General features: G+C 40.8%; 1 protein-coding gene across 1 annotated transcript in view; it reads left to right on the top strand.

Moving 5' to 3' along the window:
• Positions 1 to 4,103: 4,103 nt before the first annotated feature.
• The window catches only part of LOC311170331 (kininogen-1-like), a gene marked incomplete at both ends in the record, with an annotated part of 46,771 nt that continues 25,590 nt past the window's right edge, over positions 4,104 to 25,284 (top strand). Inside the window, 10 exon segments of the mRNA XM_084232707.1 lie at positions 4,104 to 4,298; positions 6,925 to 7,035; positions 8,435 to 8,516; positions 16,585 to 16,748; positions 17,136 to 17,243; positions 18,081 to 18,264; positions 18,587 to 18,774; positions 20,123 to 20,195; positions 24,153 to 24,316; positions 25,006 to 25,153. Coding sequence (XP_084088833.1) covers positions 4,104 to 4,298; positions 6,925 to 7,035; positions 8,435 to 8,516; positions 16,585 to 16,748; positions 17,136 to 17,243; positions 18,081 to 18,264; positions 18,587 to 18,774; positions 20,123 to 20,195; positions 24,153 to 24,316; positions 25,006 to 25,153 — 1,417 coding nt within the window.

Here is a 25,284-nt window from a genome sequence, read left to right as displayed (position 1 = left end):
AGACCAGAGAATCTGAGACATGTCATCGAATAGCCACAAAAATACAATTAAAAGGCTTTATGCATAGAATAGTTCAGGAAAAAGTGAGGTTTTTCATGTGAACATAGGGGAGACTTTTTGAAGAAGTAGGGATTTGAGGTGGGTCTTGGAAGGGCGCTGAGACAGATGGTGTTGGGGAGCGGAGAGGAGGGAGTGCGGACAGGAGAAGTGTGAGGTGGCCCAGGGACAAGAAACACCAAACTTCTCAGACTGATGTAGCAGCTGAAGCTGTGTAAAGCCCAGCATGTACAGGAAGTAGGACAGAGCAGGGGAAGGAGCAGATTTTGTAAGACTCTGAAGGCCATTTAAGGAATCTTGACTTGTTCCAGGCATTAGTGGTTTCTAAATTTTTAGATCATTCACCCTATTACTTGAATATGCATCTAGCAAGCACATGTATGACCATTTATTATGTGTATTTACATCACTAAGATATAGTCTAAATCATATCCAGCTTAATTCCTTTGTGGTAAAGAAAAAAAAATAATTGCTTGAGAGGCTAAGTGATACGCCACAGACTAGGAAAACATGTTTACAAAAGGCACGTGTGGTAAAGGTCTGCATAGAAAATAATGAACCCTCAAAAATCAAGAATAAGGAAATGAGTAACTCCATTAAAAAGAGGTAAAAAATAACTTGAGGTCACCAGAGAGAGAGACAGATGGCAAATAAGTACATCGAAAGGCTCTCCACATTGTGTCATCAGGAAACTAACACTTAAAGCAGCACTGACCTGGAACCACACTTCATTAGAAAGGCCAGAATCCAACGTGACAGCAGCCAAGGCAGGTGGGGACATGGAGCAACAGCGCTGTTCCTGGCTGGTGGGAAGCAAGAGGACAGTCACTTTGGAAGACAGTGGGGCAGGTTCTGCAAAATTAAACATGCTCTTATCACATGGTCCAGTGGTCACAATTTACTCAATTTACTCAAATGAGCTGAAAATATATGTCCACACAAAAACTGCCACAGATGTTTATGGCAACTTTATTCACAATTTCCAGCACTTTACAGCAACCAAGGATGCTTTAGTCGGTGAATGGATAAACACACTGCCATATAACCTGACTATGGAATGTTATTCAGAACCAAAAATCATGCTCACCAAGCCATGAAAATAGATGGAGGACTCACACATGCATATCACTAAGTGAAAGAGTTAATGTGTTAGGCTGGCGGGGTGGGGGGGAGGGGGAGGCGCAGGTGTGCTGAACACAGGTCAACAAAGAATCAGTCCAAAAGGTAAAAGCAGGGCTTCCCTGGTGGCGCAGCGGTTGAGCGCTGGGTTGCGAAGCTGCCCGCAGCCTCTGCAGCGCCGGTTCGATCCCCGGCCACCAGAGGAGGGTCCCACATGGCACGCAGACCTCTCCTGCCGCCCGCTGCTCCCCTCAGCAGTGTACTTTGGTCCTTCTGCCTGCTCTGCTCCCCGCTCTGGCTCTGGTGAATTCTCTCACCCTCCCGTGCTTCTGACTGTACCCAGTGCTTGCAGAAATAAAGAAATAAAGAAATAAAGAAATAAATGAATAAATGAATAAATAAATCTTTAAAAAAAAAAAGGTAAAAACAGGTATTATTTAGCAACAAACACTACAAGCAGAGAGGGCTGCACCCCCAACTAAGTAGTAAAATGCCGGGACCAGCCTCTGCAAACTGTCGTGTCAGGGGTTCCCCTAAGGATGAGAACGTGTGGATGAATCTGAGGAATTAGGGAGGGGGAGTGAGGAGATGCAAACACTTGATCAGGGTGCAGCCATCATCCTGCTAAGGGTCTCAGCAGCCCTTTATTTATACATTACAAGGTACATAAGCATATGTATTAGAGTAGTAAGATAACAATCATCACATCTTCCTCTAGAACTGCCAGGGGTTTATTTGCCCTTCAACAGAGGTTGTAACCAATGTTATCAATAAATCACGCAGTGCCATTTGCCATCAAATTGATTATTCACTAATTGATCAAAAAGCATTTGCAGTTTTACTTTTAAATGTGTATTTTAACAATGGTAGAAACAAGCCATAAACAAATGAGGAGAAACTAGCAGGAGTCAGCTAATGGGATTCCTGACTTTTTTTTTTTTTTTTAAAGATTTATTTATTTATTTATATATATATACCAGCACTGGGTACAGTCAGAAGCACAGGAGGGCGAGAGAATTCACCAGAGCCAGAGCGGGGAGCAGAGCAGGCAGAAGGATCGAAGTACACTGCTGAGGGGAGCAGCGGGCGGCAGGAGAGGTCTGCCATGTGGGCGGCAGGAGAGCGCGCCATGTGGGACCCTCCTCCGGTGGCCGGGGAGCAGCCGGGGATTGAACCGGTGCCGCAGAGGCTGCAGGCAGTTTCGCAACCCAGCGCTCAACCGCTGCGCCACCAGGGAGGCCCCGAGATTCCTGACTTTTTAGGAATCTGCCCCATGCCTGGACCTTTGTCAGACAACATGAGTAGCATGACTCCCAGCAGTAAAATCCTTTTATTGCATGAGCAAGACAAAGGTAGAGGGTGACAGTTTGGGTCATATTTTTGGGTGCAGGAAATAGCAGTGGTTCCTCCTGCTTGGGAGCAAGATATCTGGCAGCCTTGGTATAGCCGGGCATCAGCAGGTGAAAGTCTGAGCAGAATTTTTGCTGAATCTGTTTCTTGTCTAGCTCTGTGGTTGCTGCAAGCGGGTTCCAACCTGCTGGCAGAAGTACAGTTATGAGAAGTCTATTTTTTTCTTTGCACCTAGTTGCTCTGCTTTCCTTCCAATATGAAAGGCTACAAACTGAAGATCCCAACTCTATGATATTCTAGAAAAGGCAAAGTTATAGAAATAGTAAGAGAAGATCAGTGGTTACCAGGGAATTGAGGGGAGAGAGGGAGGCACAAGCAGAGTACAGAGGACTGTTATGGCGGTGAAACTATTCTTTGGTGGAGACATGTCCTTATACATTTGTCTAAACCCAAGAAGTGGACACTAATATGAACTAAGGACTTTGGGTGATAGTGAGGAGTTGGTGTGGCTTCATTGATGATGCCAAATGTTCCATCTGATGTGAATTTACAGTACAGGAGAGTGAGAGGGTGGAGCCTAAGCAAGGAGTGAATTGCAAATCTTTATACCTTCCATTCAAGTGTGTCTTACCGCCTCTCTGCAGAATGATAAGAAATTGTTTAAATTGAGATAATGTTTGTTTACATTGTTGTTTATATTTTGGGAATTGTAAGATGGCTCCCTTCAGGTGTAATTACTATAGTGCATCTACCAGCAAAGCACCCATAGTCCTCACCACCATAGTCCATTGTGCTTCCTTCCTACCCTATTCTCTCCCTCTCCTCCTCCCCCACTACATTCCACATTTCTAGAGTCAACTTTCAAGGGTTAATTTTTAACTTAGGCTTTATTCAACCTTTGTTTGATTTCTCTGTATTTCCCGTACAAGCCAACTATCATTATTTGTCTTTCTACTTCCAAATAATTTCACCTAATATAATTCCTTCCAGTTCCTTTCATGTTGCCAAAAAATGGCATGAGTTTATCTCTTTTGATCACTGACAACTAGTCCTTGTGACTATATACCACATCTTCTAGATCTGTTCATCTATTTCTGGGCACTTAGTTTTTTTTCATATCTGGGCTATTATAAACATTGCTGCCATGATCTTGAAAGTCGTTTGCACATTGGACTCATTGTTGCCACATGTAGTGACCTTGTAAATAACTTTGAGAAAGTTCCATGAGGCTGACAGTGATGGTTAGGGTTTTTTCTTCCTCCTTTATTAGATTCTGCTCTGATCTGCTATATAAATTTATGTAATTACCTGGAAACATGGGCCATGTGCCCGCAAGGCTTCTCAAGTGCAAACAAGCAGGTCAACAAACCCAGTGTTGTAATGCTTGTCTAGCCCACCAGAGAGTTATTTGTCCTTTTGGAATAGGGTAAATAATGTATGAGGGCAGGGATCCAATCAGGGTCCCAGAGCACTGAAGCAAGGATATAAGAGGATGGAGATAGTTAAAATCAGCATCTGGTCTGGCTCCCAATTGTTGGGGGGGAAGTTCTCAGTGCCTAGAAGGAGACTCTTAAATCATGAGATTAATTACCATCCTTTTCTTCTGCTCCAGGCTGCTATCAAGTTTAAGTCAGGAGTCCTTCTCACAGGAAATTGACTGCAATGATGACGATGTACTGATGGCTGTGGATGCTGCTCTGAAGAAATATAACGACGGAAACCAAAGTGGCAACCAGTTTGTATTGTATCGTACAAGTAATGCCACCAAGATGGTGAGTATGCTATGAAACTTTGACATTTGGAATATGTTTTCACTTGGAGCCCTGGCACCCTTCCCTCTCCCTCCCTGCCCACCACAAGAAACAGCAAAGAACTTTGATGAGAGAAGTAGACAGGAGAATGAAAATCCTTTGAAAGGGATATGCAGATGGGAGACCCCAGGAACTCCAGGAGTCAGGCTGCAGCAAGAGGATATGCTGGATAACTTGTCCAAGACAAGTAAAGACCTCTAGACCTTAAGTGGACAGGGGTGCTTGAGGCGGGATTCCTACAAATACTCTGTGATCTTACTTATACTGGATTGTAAAAAATGAAATTCGCAGAAGCAGAATGTAGAATGGTGTTTGTAGGGTCTGGGTAGCAGGGAAAGTGCAAAGATTTTGGTCAAGGGTACAAAGTTTCAGTTGTAAGATGAATAAATTCTAGGAGCTGGTATATAGTGTGATGATTGCAGTTATAACATTGTATTTTATATTTTAAATTTGCTTAAAAAGTGATCTTGAATGTTTTCACCACTAAAAAAAGGAATGGATATATTAATTAGTTTGTGTATGGTAATCATTTCACAATGTATACTTATATCAAATTATGTTATATAACTTAAATAAATATAATTTTTGTCAGTCATTGCTTGATAAAGGGGCAGGAGAGATGGAGTTACATTCAAAGCCATTAGTATCTACCCTGAAGCCATTGGCTGAATGTATCAACAGTAAAACCATATTCTGAGTGGTTTTTAATATTTTCTAATCACTGATTCGCATATGCAGGGTGGTGACAAACTGACAATATATTTGATTTCAGAAATGCTGTGGGGGGGAGTCTGGGGTAGGCAGGAAGAACAGGGGTGAAAGAATTCACCAGAGACCAAGTGGAAAACAGAACAGGCAGATTTGCCGAGCTAAGAGAGGCAGCAGGCAAGACAGGAGGGGTCTGCTGCACAGAGTGAAGGTCTCAAGACTCTGTTTATACTCCTAGCATGACTGGTTAGGGTGACTATGACTAGTCTTGGGTGTGTCCTGAATTAGCACAGAGGATCATCAGCTCTTCAGATCATCAGTTTAATGTTCAGGTTCCCATGGGAGTTCCATGGACTCCCTTCAGCCATTCAAGCCTCCCAGACTTGCCTGCTGGGCAAATGGAAGCTTGGATTTTAAATTAGCAATTATACCATGGCAAGAAATACAACTCTTGCAATAGTTTGTTTAAATGAATTTCACTGTAAAACACTGTGTCTCTGTGATAGCTGTTCAGTTGTTTACTTTGGTGAAAAATAAAATCAGTCATTTGACATGTGGATTAAGACAAAAGCCCAGGAGGACAGCTTTTTCTGAAAATGAAAGGAGTCATGTGGTTCCATAATCTAGAGTCCTCAGGCAGGAGTTCTGCTTCTAGGTCTGTCCAGTGTGTTGGTGGCGTTTTCACTGGCTGCCATGGCAGATGTCAACTTTCATTCAAAAATATCTGTAGAATCACTTATCTCTCCTTTCCAGTGTGACCACCACCCACATTGAAATCTGAGACCTGGAGTGGACCTCAGAGAGGGCCTGTCTGACTCCAGCCCCTCCAGGTGCTAAGGTTATGACCCACCAGGCTCTGAGAGAATGGCCTAAGGTGTCAGGAGCCCAGGACCCTCGGCCTCTGCTTCTCGAGGTGGCGAGGCTGCCTCCTCCTGCCCAGAATGCTGGCCTCCTGGCTCTCACCTGCAAAGTGGAGGGCTGGACAACACCACCTCTCAGGTCCTGCATGCCAGGATTGTGCATTGGAAAGCTCATCCAATTCACCACCTTTGAGTTTTAAAAGTTTTATTCACCATTATGACATGGTTCAAATATTGACAGTAAACACAAAATCCAAATAAACACACTAAACTCACCTACAATCCATCCTACTATCCAGAAATAACTGTTACAATTTTTCTCAAAAGTGAAAAAGCGCCCTTTAATTTGTTTGTTATCTAATTATAAAACTAATATTTTTTTGTTTAAAAAACAGCTTAACAACTCAAGAATGTTTGTTTAAAGAAGAAAGTGAAATGCAGATGCGATCCTACCACTGAGAGACATTTTAACCCCTTTGTAGCACAATTTTTCAGACATTTAAAAATCACATATCTACACATAAATTGATTTCTACAAATATGACCTAATGCTATGGATACTACTTTGTAACTTAAATATATATATATATATTATATATATATGTATGTACCTGGCAAAAATTTTGTGACTTTATTGAATGAATAAATTAACTGTGTTATATAAACATGTGTATATACATACATGCATACATGTAAATACATTATGAATATTTGTCCAAGTCAATATATGAAACTTTTGGCACTTCTGGCAGACAGGAGAGGTCTGCCGCGCCATGTAGGATTCTCCCTGGCCGGCTGGGATCGAACCCACACTGCAGAGGCTGCGGACAGCTTCATAGAGCTGCACTCAACCTCCTATGCCACCAGGGGAGGCCCAACTTTTGGCACTTTTAATGTATGTTGGCCCCAATTTAATCAAACCAATATCAAATATTCATAACCACACCAGACCACACTCAAATGATTCACTGTGCATCAGTAGGATGACCGTTAAATATCTTTGTTTTGCCTTTTCTCAGGATGACTTGGATACATTTTATTCCTTCAAGTACCAAATCAAGGAGGGTGATTGTCCTGTTCAAAGTGGCAAACCCTGGCAGGAATGTGGCTACAAACAATCTGCAGATGCTGTAAGTCTGTCTGCTATTTCCAAGTCTCTGGTTTTGTGTGTCAAGTCTGCCAGAAATTTCTTCTAGTGCTGGGGTGAGAAATATTGTGAATCGTTTCTGAGGTTGCTTGTGAACCATCTAATGTACAGAAAAGTCCCATGCTTGATGTCTGTGTTGTCACATAGACACAAAGGGCAGGGAGAGGCCAGGGCTTAGACATGGAGAAAGCCCCTTTTAGTGCCAGGAAGGCACAGAGCTGGTTCCCTATTATCTGAGCAGACCAGTAAAGGAGAGTCCTGGAGCCCTCAGTGGCTTTTCAGGCTTTTATTGGGATTTTACCAGGTACACAGCAGGCAGGGATCGGGGAGGGGGGCAGGAGGCTGGCAGGCCTCCCAGCCCCCGGCAAGTCTTCACTCTATCTGGGCTCTCTGGCCCTCTACAAGTTTTCCATGGGGCACATAAATCCTGCAGCCATGGCCCATGAAAGTAAACAATACAACTGAATATAATAATGTAACAAAATCCAGGTTCATCAAGCATGCATTCAGGACCTCAGTGATCCATCATCATCAATGCTAAAGGCAGGAGGGCAGAAAAGCCTGACAATCATTTGAGAAGGTGACTCTACTGACATACTGGGACACACGGATAGGCCCAGAGACATCAGAACCCTTGGGTGCACGTCAAGGGCTGGTGAAAAGGGAGTGGGGCACTTCCCTTCATTGACGTAACCCCAAAGCTCTCAGCCTCCAGCTAGCTGCCCACTCTGAACTGCCTCCTCCCCTGTAACAGGGAGAGCTCACAGGGACCCCATGGATGGAGGGAGGAGGAAAGGAGACATGCGAAGAACCCTCATGCGAAGGTCCCTCATATGAAGGATCTTGTTGTCATAGCAGTGCTCATCTTAACCAAATGCTTGGCAAGGGCCTGCCACTCCACAGCTGGTTGTTTTGCCTCAATTCAGGGAGAATGCAGATGGGATCTTCTCAGCAACAAGCTAGTGTTTTCACTGCCGTTGCATTCACCTCTTCAGTGTGAAACATGGGCATCTTCTACGCAGTTTGAACATGGAAACTGAAAGGTACATCAAGAGGAGAGTCAGCAGTTTGGTTCTAAGGCATTGTGTGCATCTTGGTAAAAAAGGAAATATTTCCAGGCCTCAAAGCAAAGACTGAGATTTAAAGCCTCACCATTTATATTGCCTCGCCTCCAAGCTCTCATGAATATCAGTGGTCGGTAAAAAAAAAAAAGTAATTATTCCGTTATATAAACATTCATTCTTTTGCCTCAGACTTCTGTTAGGAAAAATCTTAACAAGCCATTTTTTTTTAAGGTAAAACTGGATTTAGTCCTGGTACTAGGTGGATGTCTCCATCTGAAAGATTAAGATAAATGGTGTCTTTTAATTTTTTATTTTTAGGCCACAGGAGAATGCACAGTCACCGTGGCAAAAAAAAATAGGACATTCACCGTAGCTACCCAGACCTGCCAGATCACTCCAGGTAGTGGATATATCTGGTGGGGCTGCCCTGGGGGGACAATCAGTCATTTCTATGCTAGGAGCACAGCCTGGGCAGAGCCCCCCACCCCTGCAGGGCGGGCAGTAGGAACTGTGCCATTTGCAGCCTCAGGGAGAGTGGGGTGGATGTAGCCCCACACTCCTGACCTGGGGCGCAGGCTGCTTCCAGTCACCACCTCAGGGCTACTTCCACTCTCTCCCTGCAGTGCTGCATTGTATGGATGTGCAGTGGGGTGCCCTGCCTTCAATTGTAGGCCCCTTCCCAGAGAGTAAAAAACAGAGGCCTTAGGATCAGACCAAGTCTGCAATCTCACAAAGTTCTTCACCTTCTTGGCTTTCCTTTTCTTATGTATTCAATATAAAAATGGATAACAGTAATCCAGCTGCCCAGGATGCCAATTTTTTAAAAAAACATTAATTTTCTTACATCGTTGTTAATGTTTATACAGTATTTTCTTTCTCCCTCAGGTGTAGACCCCGTAGTTCTTCCCTCCCCTGTTTTGACCCGTCTTTCCCCCTCCCCTGCTCCATTCCTCAGATCTATTGTCAGCTTGCACCTTTTTGTCTTTTTCCTGACCCTTTGTTAGTTTTGTTCTCTCTAAATTCTGCCCATTGAAATGATCCATCTATAGTTCTGTCTCTCACATTAGAGTTTGCCCAGGTCCTCTGTGGCAACAACTATTACTAAGGAATTAATGGATTCAAGTTAGCCCCCAGTGCCTGGCATCACAGCAGGAGCAAGAGTCATGTTTGGTGGATTGGATTGTTACAAAATGTGTTGTATCCCAAGCCAGGGTACAACAACTTTATAAGAAATTAAAACATTGCAGATTTTTTTGAAGACCTCTAATTAGCATTGAAAAAAATCTGCAATGTTTTAATTTCTTACAGAGGATAAATTCATGTATTCTATAATTAATGAACTTTAAAATAAATGTAAAGTGGTTGTACACAATGCTGTACTATGCATATAACAAGTTGTAAGAGAATGGCAGTTTTTTTTTACCTCTGACTAGAAGCAGACTAGTGTTTTCTTTTTATAATTCTTATCTAGATTTAATGTAAAATTTGTTTCTCAGGACCTTCTAGATTGTCCGACTTATTTAGGGGAATGTATTTTAATGCTGCTTTCTCTCATTAATATTGTCTCTTATTTTGCCTCTCTTTGCCAAGCGGAGGGACCTGCACTGATTTCCCAGCACACCTGCCGTGGTTGCAGGTATCCCATATCAACAGAGGACTCCAACGTGAAAGAAATCCTGAAACATGCTGTTTCACATTTTAACAACAACAGTGCTCGTTCCCATCTCTTTGTTCTTGGAAAAACAAATCGCGTTTATAAAGAGGTTTGTTCTTTCATTTTGCACAGTATTGTTAAAATTTGTTAGATTTTTATGCTTAGGATTTCATTAACTGAAGTAATCTGTTGTCTGAACAAAAACACTGGCTCTTCTGTGTCCTCCTGTAACTAACTCGGGCAACAAACGGCTTCTGCTTTGGTCAAAGTGACCAGGAAACTGCAACATGTAAAGCTTTGCGGTGGCTCATCAGGCTCCCTACTTGCAAATTTGTTTGGAATGAAAGGGTGGTCAGCATTAGAAGTTCTTTCTAGAGCTGGTGAAAGAAGTCATTCTGGCCTGAAAGTTTTAAGAAAACTCTAACAACACCTAGCTATCAAGACAAACATAGCTCCAAAATATCAAATTGTACCTTAAAAAAGTTGGCATTGCTTCCCGGACACCCTCTAAAATAGTTCTTGTATTACTGGGGTTGGCAGGCAAACAAATATCTATAGAACATCCTTTCATTGCCTCAGATCACTAAGCCTTGGCTGACAATCTGCTGGGTCCCTTGTAGTTCAACTTCTAATCATGATGACTCAGCTTTGGCTAGCAACATTCCCTGCTTTTGCTCCGCCTTCCAACTTGCCTTCCTGAAGGATACATGAGCTGCTCAATTATGTCCATGTCCAGCTATGACAGCAGGACTGGCCCACATTAAAGCAAGATAAATGTTATTGCCAGCTAGTCCAAGGGCCTGAGGACCTAAAGGTTACTTGAGCTCCAAGTTTTCTTAATCTGCCCAGTACAGCATTGTTAATAATTCACAAAATGCAATAGAAAATGTTTTTCTGCATCCTGGCAGAGTCTTCCATAGTAACTCCAACTTCACACTGCTTTTTATTTTCAGATGTATACACGTGTATATGAGTGTGTGTGTATGGTGATAAGGGTTGTGTGAATCATAAAATGCTTGATAATTTTTAGTAATGACTTTTGTCTATTAGTAATTACTGTTGATACTTCTTGGGTGTTTATGATATCCCAGGCAGTATCTTAAGCTACTCATAACATTGTGAATAATATTTCAACTGCCCTTTAAATATTTGATCCAAAATTGTTTCAGGTGGTAGATGGATGGAACTTTGATGTTTCCTACTCAATTATGCAAACAAATTGTTCCAAGGCAGACTTTCCATTATTAACTCCAGACTGCCAGATCCTTTCCAATGGAGTAAGTAAGCAACAATCTAATTATCTTCTTAGCATTTTGTGCCCAGGTTTTTTTGGTGTGGGAACTCTCCAGCTGTGTTAGAACTCTGCCACTAAAATGTTAGATGACATTCACATTCCCTTGGGTGGCTGAAGCTCACATCACTGGTCTATATGCCCTTACCTACATGGTCAAAGAATCTGCAATTCTAGCAATAGCACAGATATAACCAGGGAATGGGTATAGCGTGAGACAATGTGATGTCATTGTCAAGTTTGTCTTTTCCCATCTTCACACCTTCCTCCCTCCTTTCCTTCCCCACGTGCTCTGTCCCTCTGTATCTGACATGGCTAAGGCCTAACCCTCCCTGGAGTATTTGCATTTTAGCAGAAGACTGTGCTTTAAGCAAAGGTTTGCTGCAAGGTCTTTAATCTAGTAATTCTACTTCTAAATTCCCTTATATGAGAGAGAGAGATCTGTACTGTAAGATGTTAATTTCAGTGTTATTATTATTAGGAAAACATTGGAAATAAAGTCTTTCAACATTATGAAATGGCTAAGTAAATTACAATATATCTGTACAATAGATGATGCTGCCATCAAAAATTAGGACTTATGGTTTGATTAATTAATCAAAAATTTAAGAGTTTTTGTGATGTAATAAAATGGCTATAAGTAAACAAAAAATTGTATATGAAAATATATACAGTCATTCAATTATATAAAGTAAACTGAGATAAATCTGAATGATTTGAAAAATAGTATTCATATTATAAAGGTATCAGTGCTTTATTGCTTGTCCTCAGTTATTTACATTTTAGTTTTCATTACAATACTACTGACTTACAAATAGTTTTGTTTATAAGTCACCAAATCTATGGCTATTTTCCTTCTAAATTCTTCCACCATTTGTTTTGCAGTTATTTTAGTTTTCTTTCTATTTGTCAATGTTTTTCAGAAATAGTTTTAAATTTTATATGGAATTAATTTTGTTTGAGGTAGCCAACTGATTTTTCCCAAGAGAATACCAGATATCTCAGTATTTGTCCCTTCCACATACATTTGAGATAACATTTCTCCCATAGAGGGTTCATATGAAAGTTTTGTCCTCTATTTTTGTTTTAAACCCACCATTTGTTCACAGCTATAGCTTTAAAATAAATTTAAATGAGGGGTATATTTTTCTGGTATTTATACCTTTAAAACCAACCTTAGAATACAATTACAAGAAAATCTTATTACATAGATTGGAATTACAGTACATTTCTCAAATAAATTTGAGAGTTGGCATAAACACTGTATTTAGTCTTTGCAGTTAAGAACTTGGTATGCCTCTCTTCTTCCAAGTTTTATTTTATATTTCTAAAGTTGTGATTTTTCTTTACATATATTCTGGACATTGCTTCCCCAAGATTCCTAAGTTTCATTCTGTTTTGTTTATTTGTTTTGTGTTGTTCTTTGGTTATTGCTTCTAAGAATTACATTATTTTATTCCTTTTTAATAAATAATTTGCTATATGTAAGGGTATCAATTTTGATCCTTTACCTTATCTCCAGCAATTTTCCTGAACTGTCGTTAACAGCTTATCATTGACTCTTAATTGTTCTAGGTATAAAATAATATCTTCTCTAAATAATACTTTTTCTCCTCTTTTCCAAGGCTTGTTTTTTTGTTCCATGTCTCAATAAATATACTCAAGTTTCCAATGATATTTTTGAAGTAACAGTGATCATGCATGTTCTGATTTGATTAGGAATGCCTCTAGAATTTTGTTGCTACATAGTGTGTGCTAAGGTGCCAGGCAGACCTTTTGTCAAATTTAGGGAGCTTTTTTACTTTCTTTAAGAAGGTTTGTTTTATTTAGTTTTCAAATAAGAAATGGATATTGAATTTAACAAATGTTTTAGAATATGTATTAAAATACCATATTGTGCTGTTATATCTTAAACTGTTACGCTGTTTTGACAACTTTCCTAATAGTCATCTTTAAATTCCAAAATAAATTTTGTTTAATGTGAATTTTTCTTTAAATAGGCATTTGGATTATACTTTTGTTGATCTATATTTATAAGTGAAAGTGGTGTACAGTTTTCTAGGTGTGTGTTTGTGTGTATTCTTTTTTTCAACTTTTTGTAAACAAAGTATAGCTTTAATGAATTGGGTAGTTTGCCATTTTTTTCCATATGCAGAAACAGTTAATACAGCATGGGGATAGGCAGACAAACCAGATAATATTGACAGATTATTTTAATTTTAAATTATTATTCTTCTGTAAAACATTCTTAAGTTAGTGCTGATCATTTATGGTTTTCCACAAAAGTACTTATTTCTTTGGGATTTAAATTTGCACACACCTGTTGATAATATTCTTTTATACATTTATACCTCGTTATATCTTTTGCTGTGTTGCCTTTTTTATGCGTTTGGGTTTTTCCTTTCCCCAAGAATGATCATTTGGATTTATTTATTATTGCTAGAACTTTCTATATTCTAATTCCTTGGTTTTGCTTTTATCTTAATTTTTTTTCACCTTTCTTGTATTCCTGGAAGCTGTTGATTATTCATTTTCTTTTTCTAACTTCCTTTTTTTTTTTAAGATTTTATTTATTTATTTATACAAGCACTGGGTACAGTCAGAAACATGGGAGGGTAAGAGAATTCACCAGAGCCAGATGGGACCCTTGTCGGCAGCCGGGGATCCAACCAGCCCTGTAGAGGCTGTGGGCAGCTTCTTAGCCCAGCGCTCAACCGCTGCACCACCAAGGGAGGCCCTTTTTCTAACTTCTTGAGATAAGCACCAATGTTTGAGGTTATTTTATTTTGTTTCTTGCCTCTCCTAAATTATGAAAGCAGAACAAAGAGGGAAGGAAGCACAATGGACTATGGTAGAAGAGTAAGGGTGATTTGGTGGCGGATGCTCTACTGATGGGGAGAATGCTAACATTACCTCAATTTAAAAAATTAATTTTATAAATGCATGGCACCTAAAATAGTTTTTAACATAAAAATAATAATAAATTATGAAAGCTATGAATTAACTGCTGTTCTAGCAATTTTTTTATGGAATTATTTGTTCAATTTGTAAAAAAAAAATAGCCTGTATTATTTTTGATTTGCAAAATTTATTTGAGTCTTTCTTGTGACCTAATATAAAATCAATTTAAATTATTTGTGTCATCCACATGAAAGTATTTTAAATCATATGTACTATATGAAAATACCTTTTATATAAATACTACATTATGCAAGTCTTATTTTTAATCCATTTGACCTGTCTTACATTTATGGTTTATATTAAATTCTCCCATCACAATTTATTTATTTATTTATTTTAAAGATTTATTTATTTATTTATACAAGCACTGGGTACAGTCAGAAGCACAGGAGGGTGAGAGAATTCACCAGAGCCAGAGCGGGGAGCAGAGCAGGCAGAAGGACCAAAGTACACTGCTGAGGGGAGCAGCGGGCGGCAGGAGAGGTCTGCGCGCCATGTGGGACCCTCCTCCGGTGGCCGGGGAGCAGCTGGGGATCGAACCAGTGCTGCAGAGGCTGCGGGCAGCTTCACAATCCAGCACTCAACCGCTATGCCACCGGGGAGGCCCCATCATAATTATTTTTATCCATTTTTATTCATATAGCTAATGTTTTCTGCTTCATGTATTTTGACTCCATGTTTGAGGACTGTATCCTCTATTAGAATAAATGATGTTTGTCACTTCCTTTTTGAACATTTTGCTACCTTGAATTTTATTTTACCCAATATTAATAATATTCTGTGCCATTTTTATTCGTATTGGCCTCAGTTAGCTTTGTTCATCCTTTGTTTAATCTTTCTTTACCCTTTTAATTACAAGATATTATTCTGTATTTGCTATGTTTTTCTTGAATTTGAATGATTTGCCAATTGTTTACATAAGGATAATTTGGGGAGCACAAGTTGACACCTCCTTCTATGCACATTCTTTACTTACCTTCCACCAAGGCTTTAGACGGATGCCGGACCCCCAACCTGTCACTTAACCCCTCTTGCCTCCCGGCATCCTTTTGGTACCCAGAACATTTTTCACAGAGCCTAAGAATGATTTTTGTTGTACTTCACCAGTTTTTTTCCCTACATTTATATTCTGCAAATAAGTGAAACCATCCAAAAACTATCTGTGAAACCATCCAATTTACTTTCTGCCCTTACTACACTTTGCATGTTTTGTACTAAACGGTACTTTCAGTGATCATTTCTATAGTTTTACAAGATATTTTACTTAAAGGTATAATTGATTTTGTTTTTTAACTTATCTGAAAGTCTTTTCCTTTCTAAATTAAAATGTTACCATTTACTTATATGGTTATTATGTCTACATTAGATTTTCTTGTCATCTTATTATTTCATATTTCTATGTATATGGGTATGTGTGGATTACTGTTTTTTGATGCTATCACATAACTCTTATTTTCTCTTTTAAATTAGACTATGTATTGTTTTCTGTATAGTGAGTTGAAAAGTTTAACTCCTATTAGTAAGTTTATTTTAGTACTTATATGAGACTTCTTAAAAAAACTTTAAATCATGTACTTGTTACTTTTTAAAAACCAGGTGATCGCTACATGCACAGATAGAGCACACATTGACCTTTCGCAAAGAATTGCTTCCTTCTCACAGCAATGTTACTTCTTACCAGGTATGAGAGAAAAACATTGGTCCTTTAGTCTTGCATGCTGACATACACTACCGTCTGGGTCTGGTCACCGACCCCTACATTGGTTCCCACGTTATACCTCAAAGTGCGTGTGGCCTCAGAGCCCTGCTGTGGACACTGTACCCCATCTCTGCCCTTCTGACAACACTGTACCCTATCTTTGCCCAGCTGTGTGGCAGCAGGTGCAGCTGAGAGAGCTTGCCCAGGGGTCCAAAAGGGATATTGTGCCACATGGGGAAATTTCTGTTCTCTGAGCCTGCTGGTCCTCCTTGTTTACCAGATGTCCCTATGCCCAGTGATGTTTTGTTGGCGAAAGCTAACCACATTTTTAACCACTCAGAATAAAAACCTCCCAATTAAAGATTTTTTGTTTCTCTCCATATTATAATTGGGGTGAGAGAGTTGATTGAATTTATGGTCAAGTCAGTATTTCTTATACCAAGAGTTGGCTTTTCTCCCACCTGCTAGGTAGTTGTATTGTCCACAGTGAGGAGGAGTCCAGAAGCTGCCAGCTTGCCAGGGTCATAGGACTTAACATTTTCCCATTTGAGAGTCATCCCTTTAAGTTAAGCATGCTTTTCACAGTCTCCAACAAAATACAAAAAGTTATGAAAAGCACAGCATATTGATTGAGATATTAACACCTGCTTGGCTGTCTCCCTAAATACACTGGGCTCAGAGGAGAGGAATAGAGGAAAGGCAGAAGGCAAAGGCCAGAGAGCCAGCTTCCACCTACTGACACCTGGGTTTTGGACAGCCTCACAACCCTCTCTGTAAATGGATGATGGATCATGTACAGGATGAGTACTTGTCTAGATTGCTCTTTCTGTGTACACAATGAATTAAAACCTTATTTTTTTCAGAGTATGATTTTGATGCAGGCCGTTGTGTAGGCTGTCCCAAAGATCTACCTCTCAACAGCTCAGATCTGAATGAGATTCTGAATCATACGTCCACAAAGCTTAATGCAGACTATGGTAGAACATTCTATTTCAAGATTGACAACGTGAAAAAAGCCACAGTCCAGGTCTGTAAATTTTGCTACAAAAATAGTGATATTAGAATCCATGTGCAAATTGCTTACTAATTTTGCCACTGATCTTTGTTCTGGATTGGAAAATAATATATCTGATGAATGAGAGTTGGAGGATTTCAATTTCACATCATAATGTCATTGTAATCTTGGTGTGTGATGTTGAACAAGTCACTCATAATATTCTGTCCATTTTACACATGCATATAAGACAGTAATTTTGTTGTCAGGCATTTAAATGATCTGATTGAATGATTTACATAGCCCATTTAGTCAGTGTATAATTAAAATGTCAATATTCTCCCTTTTAAGTCCTTAAAGTAAAAGCAGATGATCAGTAGCTCTTTATTGAGAACTTGCATTACATAATTAATTTTTCAGGTGGTGTCTGGACTGTCGTATAGAATAAAATTCACTGCCAAGGAAACCATTTGTCCCAAGGAAAGTAACACAAAGTTTACCAGTAGTTGTGAAACCAAAGAACCTGGGGTAAGCAGTAATGCAATCATCTACTTATATCCTGAAAGTTTATTTGATGTTTCAGACTTGTTTAAATATCTCATGAATAACAGTGTTTTCTCTTTTGGCTTCTGTTTTCTTGATAGCAAGTTCTAATCTGTGATGCTAACATTTATATAGTACCTTGGATGAACAAAACTGAATCTACTGTCAACTGTGACCTCAAAACAGTGGTATGATTCTGATTATAGTCAGCTTGGGGTCAAATTGCCTCTTTCGAAAAAGTCGTATTTGGGGGTTTATCATGAACTATTATTGAAATTAATTGGGTCACTATCTTTTTCAAATGAGGAGAAACCTCACATTTCTCTGCTTACTCTCTTTTTTGTGACTGGAAATAAGAACAGCAGTCCTCTTAATACTTCTCATACATTGCCAGTGTCCATGGGGAGATAGATTCTCTCCTAGTACAGTGCAGACTCTGCTCTGGGGTGCTAACACTAGCTGCACACCTTCCAGGGGTGCCTGAGGTGAGGCACAGGACTTCACTACCTCTGTTTATGGCTAAGGAGCTTGGGAGAATAGCAGATCTCAGCCCCCATGCTGCATCTCCTGAGTCAAAACCATCCCCAGGGGATCATATTCATGATCATATCCATGTAAAAAGTATTAGTTTGTATCGCCTTTTAAATTTTTTAATAGACTCCTGGGAGGTGAGTAGTACTTTCCCTATTATCTAGGATAAGACACTGAAAATTACAAAGATCTGTGCTCCTAGAGTAAATAATAACATTATCAAGTGAATCCTCAATCCTAGGCTCTGGCCTGAGGATTTCAAATACATTTTTCTCCTGAAAACTCTACAAGGAAGATGCTGTTATTATCAGTGTACAATTAGAAAAAGTGAAGTTAGTGGTGCATTGGATTCAAATCCAAATCAAACCAGGCTCCACCCTGTCTGACACCATGCCCATGACTACAGGGTCCGACTTGTTTGACTCCAAAGACCGTGCTCTTTATATCACTGAACCCTGCCTTAATCACCACACAGGTAGTAACAGTACAGGGAAGGAAAAATCCACAAATCCACATCTTCAATACTAGTTGCCTCTTTTTTTTTCCTGGTTTAGGGTTTGTTTTTTTTTTCTTTTTCTTTTTTTTTTTTTTTTGCTCTGTGTAGGTTATACATAGTCGAACACAAGCAATATAGTCCAAAGGCTACATGGCAAGCTTGTGAACATGTCTTGAAGTGTTCACTCCAACAAAGTACTTGTGGATATATGGTATCTATATATTCAACTCATGGAGCCAGTTAGAGACTTTCAGGATGAAAGCAGTAATGTGGTAATAGCATTTGGCAATCTCTTCTAAAGACAGCACTACACCTTCTACACAGACACAAGAGAAGACAGAAGGGCCAACGCCCACTCCTTCCCTAGCCCAGCCAGGGGTAGCAGTCACCTTTGCTGACTTTCAGGACTCAGATCTCTATGCAGCATTGATGCCTAATCCATCACCAGCTCCCACGGAGAGTGATGATGATTGGCTCCCTAACATCCAGGTAGAACCAGATAGCTTTTCCTTTAGCCTGATACCTGATTTTCCAGAAACAACTTCTCTCAATTGTCCTGGGTGCCCCTGGAAAGCAGTGACTGGAATGAATCCAGCTGTGGAAATGAAAGAATTTCACAACTTTGATCTCTGTTTTGCTTTGTCTAATTAATGCTGCCATGGGGATTTCTTTAGCACCTCATCATCCTTTTTTCCCCATTTCCAAAAATCTTGATGTGGTGCACCAAACCCCATAAAACTTCTGGACAGCCTAGAGAAAAGTAGTGAGACTCTCAACGGGGACACCATCAATCTCTATGGACAACATAAAGCCGAACAGAATTCTAAATCCTTTCTGAGTCTTTGTCACAAGTTTTTTAAACAAGCATAGAAAATGGACAAATGAATGTGACTTATGGCCTACTTGCTTTTCTATTAACAAATGTCTACCTTAAAATGGACATCATTGTTTTCATACAAAGACTTTTGACATTCAGAATAAACTGTGGCATCTGGTACCTGAACATGTGGCCATAAGGGAAGTCAAGACACTGAAAACTGGGCTCCCTGGGGAACAAAAAATAAAAATTTCCAAAGGTCAAAGAGAAACAACAGAAATAAATACTGGTTAGAGGGAGAAAATGGGAAGTCAGTGAATTGTCATCTGCTTCTAAATTTGGGCTATATAATTATCCCCTCTTGACAACGCTAGTCTGCTAATCCTCTCTCAACGAGAGTGTTTCTCATAAGTCAACAGTGTGTTTAATCACTGATGACTCTTTGCAACAAGGATCCAAAAGGAGTTTTCTGTTTATTGCTGAGTCTAGTTTGAGTAATCCTTTGTTTTCAACAGGTCTGAGTTTAATGAAAAATATGGAAAACAGAGGAAGTAATATAGAGGCAAGCTTGCTAGAAACTCCCCTTTTTTAATAATTGATAAAGGAATATCACACGATGTGATACAAATTTTGTTCAGGAACAAAATGAGGAAACAAAATGAGGAAATGCCTCTGTAATCTTACTTTATAATCACATCATCTTTTTGTTGCTACAACAAAGAGCTGGTCTTTGCAAAAGAGAAAATTTAACTATCTTTAATTGTTTTATAATGTGAGGGGGCCATGCATTTTATAACCTGTACTATGATTTTGCCTGGAGAAACAAGATATGGCTTTAGACAGCTAGTTCAGTTTATTGCATGCTTCTGAGCCTCTGAGTTTTAATTTCTTTTCAAATATTATCTGTACTTGTAAATAAAGAACCAACAATGTCAGGAAAAAAGTCTCATCAACCAATTGATTCGTTTCTCTTTTATTGAATGCTAACATCAGATTAACAGAGTTCTGCTACATTTACAGGAGCTCCTAGCATCCTGCGAGTACATGGTCCGCCCTCTTCCTCGGGAGGCAGGGGCTGGAGCAGCTCCTGAGAGTGAGGCAGTGCCCCCACAGCAGGCACAGTAGCCTCAGCAGCCCCAAGTGCACAGACAAGAAGATGAGATGGAGTTTAAAGAAAGAAGAATGTCATTTCATCACTCTGTTGCTGAGCCAAATAAAGTTCTGTCTTGATAGTCTCAGTCCTGATTAATTCACAGTGGTTTCCTTTCAACCACACCCTCCTACAACAGTCAGGTGATGGAGTGCCATGGCTGGCACTGCTGGGACTCAGAGCTCGCCTCTGAAGCACCCTTGCTGATGAAGGCAAGAATCTGTAGATATTGTGTTTTTCCCATGGCAAAGGTAGGAGAACACATCTAGGTATCATTCACACGCAGAATACATAAAGTAATTTGTTATGTATTGGGTAGTAGGCATAGAGTTGGCTTATACTTAACTTTTTATTCATGTATTATAACATGAGAGCCATTCCTTTTAACTTCATTTAAAGGAAGTCTTAACTCTTCAAATGGAAGCTATACCTTTATAAGTAATCATTTTATAATTATTGTAGATTTGTTAATCTTTTTTACCTGGCCATTTTATAACTTAGGTTGGCATCAATTTGCCTATCACTACTTTTTCATTATAACATTAAGGGGAATAGCAGATTATTCAATGGATGTTAAATTTTCATTATTCTCATCAAAACATTTTGAAACATTTATTAAAAATTTATTTTCCAGAGGCAGGGACAGACGATACATAATGATTAAGGAACAGTACATAAGGAAACATAATACTCTTCAATTTATACACATGTGTAGGGCCAGGAAGGACCATGGAGCAGTTTTTCTATGATCCAGTAGATCCAGGAGGAGTCAGAGTCCTCAGTGGTTTTTGCAGGTCTTTTATTGGGATTTACCCGGTACACAGCAGGCAAGGGTGCTGGGTACACAGCAGGCCTCCCGGCCCCCAGCAAGTCCTCATTCTATCTGGGCTCTCCAGCATTCTCTGCTTCTCTCGGCTTCTGCTGCTTCTCGGCTCCTGCTGGCGTCCCCGTGATGCTGCCCTTAAAAGCCCAGTCTTAGCCCAGGTGAATCCTATCGACATCTTCCCACACCCTATTCCAGGTGCCACCATCAGGCATGCATTTGGGACCGCAAGGCTCCATCATCTATCCTGATGGCGGGAGAGCAGAAAAGCCTGACATTTTTCCTTACCTTGCAACATCAAATGAAGGAACATAATGTATCAGGTAATTACTATCAAACACGAATACAGGCACTGGGAAAAACACATTAGTTGCTGGAGACTTCACTTTTACCAATGGAAGACTCAGCCACACAGTAAATAAGGACACAATAACCTTAAACAAAGAATTACACTGCATAGGAAGGGCAGGATGGGCAGCACCAGACACCAGACCAGACAACAATGGAGGCAGCAGCACCGAGAGGTGGTGCCGGAAGGTCAGGAGCTGTTACAGTCCTCAGTGGTGACCCGGACACAGAGTGCTGGTCACCCTCAACAATACTGGGTAGCGCTGGCCAGTAGTTCAGCTCACCACTGGTCACTAGGCAGCAGCAGTGTAAGAAACACCAGCTTAACATCTCTTTGTTAGTTGTTGCCCACCCCGACAACAAACAACTCTTAGGACACCGGGCCAGGCCTTTGGTGCTGCTTTCAGGTGGTGTCAGAGACAGGCTAGAGGCAGGTGCAGCCGGCCCAGCACCTGGGAAGCTCTTTGGCTTCTTTGCAGAGCTTTCAGCATCTCTTCTTCCTTCTGAGGTCAGCTGCTCATCCTTTCTTCTTCAGAGGTTAGGAACAGAGTCCTCCCGTGAGAGTCCCAGTGTCTGAGCATCTCAAACTGTCTCGTGCACTGCCTTATATTCTCTTCCATGTCCCCCAACCCCCCCAAATCCAATTGGAACATTTTGAATTTATGGCTGATTGAATCATTCCCCAATCAGCTCATAATTCATACCTTATCGCTCCATGTTACAATCCAGGCACCAAATCCACGGGCCTCTCTACTGTCTGTAGCTGGAGCCACAGCATTAGGGCAGGCCCTGTGGGGATCCGTGCTCCTCCCTGCAGCCCCTGAAGCAGTGTGGTAGGGGAACCACTGCTGCCTGCCATCACTGCCAAACTCTGCCTGCAGCCTGAGCCCCAGTGGGGCCACTGGTGACTAGTGGTAAAATGCCCACCACCCGCAGCTGTTGCAGTGCCTGCAACAGTTTCTGGGGCCAGCCACTGGTCTTGCCCTGCACAAGCTTTGAGACTCTGGCTTCAAAAGCACTCTCAGAAAGTGCGTAGTTCTAAACCTGACTTCACAGATAGGAAAACTGGGCTTCAGAGTGCTTATGCCACTCACATTTCATCACACAGCTAAGGGTAGAACCACGACATCTGGGTCTGCTTTCCTCCCCCATCAGGGTCAGTCACCATTTAATCCATTTTGAATTGTTTATTGCAGTCCTGTTTTTATGTATATATGTATACTTTCTTATGTTGTTGTTAATTTTTGCACAGTATTTGATTTCTACCCTCAGGTGTAGTCCCGAGTTCTTGGGAGTCCTGCTTTTCATTCTAGCTGGAGTAATGCTCCTTCAGCGTGCACACCTGATGCGCTTCCTCAGGCCTCACACCTTTCTTCCCCTCCTCATGCCTGTGGTCCCATCTTTCCAACCTCTTACCATCCAAAGCACAAGACCTGTGAATGATTGTTCACTCACCGGTTGAAGCTAACTCTTTGTTGTGTGCAGAATTTGAACATACAGTGTCTGTAACCACTGCCATTGTGGATAAAAAGCAATGTCCAATGCCCAGCTTGAAGGAGTTCAGTTCATTAATTTGGGCTTGTTAATCAAGCCTTGAAAACAGTGTGTCTGGAGTTATTCAAGAACTGTAGATTAGTAATCTAATTAGATTTATTGCCCCTTGATTCCAGAGAACCTAACGATTCCTAGCATTGTGGAGTTGCACAATAAGGTTTGTTAAGTTTCCAACAACTATCATGATTATGCTTGTAGCACAGCTGTCACTGTGTGACACATGTGGGTCTAGCCCTCTGTAGGGGCAGGAATGGACACTAAGCAGGTTTTCTATGATCCAGCAGACCGGGTAAAGAAGGAGTCAGAGTCCTCAGTGGTTTTTGCAGGTCTTTTATTGGGATTTACCCGGTACACAGCAGGCAAGAATGCTGGGGGGCCGGGAGGCTGGCAGGCCTCCCAGCCCCTAGCAAGTCTTCACTCTATCTGGGCTCTCTGGCGTTCTCTGCTTCTCTCTCGGCTTCTGCCGCTGCTGGCATCCCTGTGACACTGCCTTTAAAAGCTCAGTCTTAGCCCAGGTGAATCCCATCTATCTATGCCCACACCCTATTCCAGGTGCCCGCCATCAGGCATGCATTCAGGACTGCGGGGTTCCGTCATCTATCCTAATGGCGGGAGGGCAGATGATACCTTTTACCTTACCCTACACCCTCCCTGCACAGAATCTCCTATGAGGCAGGTGCTATGATATGATAAACCCATTTTACAGATCTGGGTATGAGGCTTTAGTAGTTAAGAGACTTTCCAAGTACTTTCGTGAATAATTGAAGAGTTATAATTAGGCTCGTGGTTTGATGTTTGGTCTGATGAACAGAGTTAACACTAGCAGATTTCTGTACTGGTTCTGTACAGAACCAGTATTTCATTCATGATTTTTATTTAGACATGCTTCCTTTCCACCCTCAGTTTTCTCACCTGGGAAATGGGCCACCTAGATTTATTAAACTACATTCAGAGGTGATTGACTAATTTACCTTTAAGACAATTATCACCAGTCATTGACAATGCTGTGATTGAGTTTTCAAGAGCAGGTTTATCAAATGACACAAAAAAAATCCACTCAACTTCTTAATAAAAACTTAAATTTTATCACAATAGTTGATTATAGTAATTGGAACTAGCAACACAATTTATTATATTTAAGTGTAGTGGCTCAGTATTCTCTTTGGCATCAATAGTTTCTCAAAGAAGCATCTACCTAATCTGCCCCGACTGCCCCAGCCCCAGTGATTTATCAGATCCCAAGGTCTTGGAAGCTGCTACTGAGTCTCTTGCAAAATACAACTGTGAGAGCACCTTGAAGCAGTATTCTCTGGTCAAAGTCACCAAGGCATCTACCCAAGTGAGACTGAACGCCCCTGGCGATCACGCCAACAATGAGTCTCCCGCGTGTAGCCATGGAGCCAGAGCTGAGAGGGCTGTCAGGGCTGTCTTTTGATAAGCAGCCTCTTGGGTTCTTGTCTTGGAATACCTGATGCCCACATAATCGTGTTTCAGTGTCTGAGCTTCATGGGATTTCCACAAGTGTGTGACCCCTTTATCATTGGCCTTAAGGCAAGGAGGGAAATGTGAAACCCAGTCTCTGGTTTCTCTACTTGGGGTCACTGTTTATTGCTACATTTCAGATCTAAGTGACCAAGGGCCATTCAACAAGTCAGCTTCTGGTCATGTCAGGGTTGGGAGTGGATGCTGAGGGAAATGGAGGCTCAATTGTATTTGCTTTATGTTGCTATCTATCGAAGTGAGGAAAACTAATCTAAAAATACATTTACCTGAGGAAAAATGAGGTCACCCAAGTGAAGGTTTTTTAGAGCCTGTTCATTCCTGAGAAGAGGAGGGAGGTGTGGTGGTTGTTTTCTACATGTCAGGATCCTATTGCATGCTTTGTTCATGGTGGGGTTATAGGGACACTGGGATACCTGTGCTAACCCCAACTTGGGGGTGTACGTTTCTGTAAATATCATGCTGTCAAATCAACATTTCCTCACTTGGAAAGTCTGATTTTTATTTCTCAACTATTGTCTCATCCAGTGGGTGGCTGGACCTTCATGCTTTGTGGAATATTTAATCAAAGAGGCACCTTGTACCAAATCCCAGGCCAGCAGCTGCACGCATCAGTCTCCTGACTCAGAGGTGAGTATCTCTGAATTTCTTCAGAATTTAAGATTTGTGTTCACAGGTGAGAAATATTTAGTAAGCATATTTATTTTTTATTCTAAATTACACGTGAGGTTTTCTAATGCATGAGATGCTTTTGTTCAGCTCAAGGTGCAACTGACTAATAGAAATTGTGCTGGCACACCTGCACTG

Source organism: Talpa europaea (assembly GCF_964194135.1).
Source record: "Talpa europaea genome assembly, chromosome: 4".
Lineage (NCBI taxonomy): Eukaryota > Metazoa > Chordata > Mammalia > Eulipotyphla > Talpidae > Talpa > Talpa europaea.
Note: the sequence above shows the minus strand (reverse complement) of the source record. Positions and strands in the feature narration are given on the sequence as shown.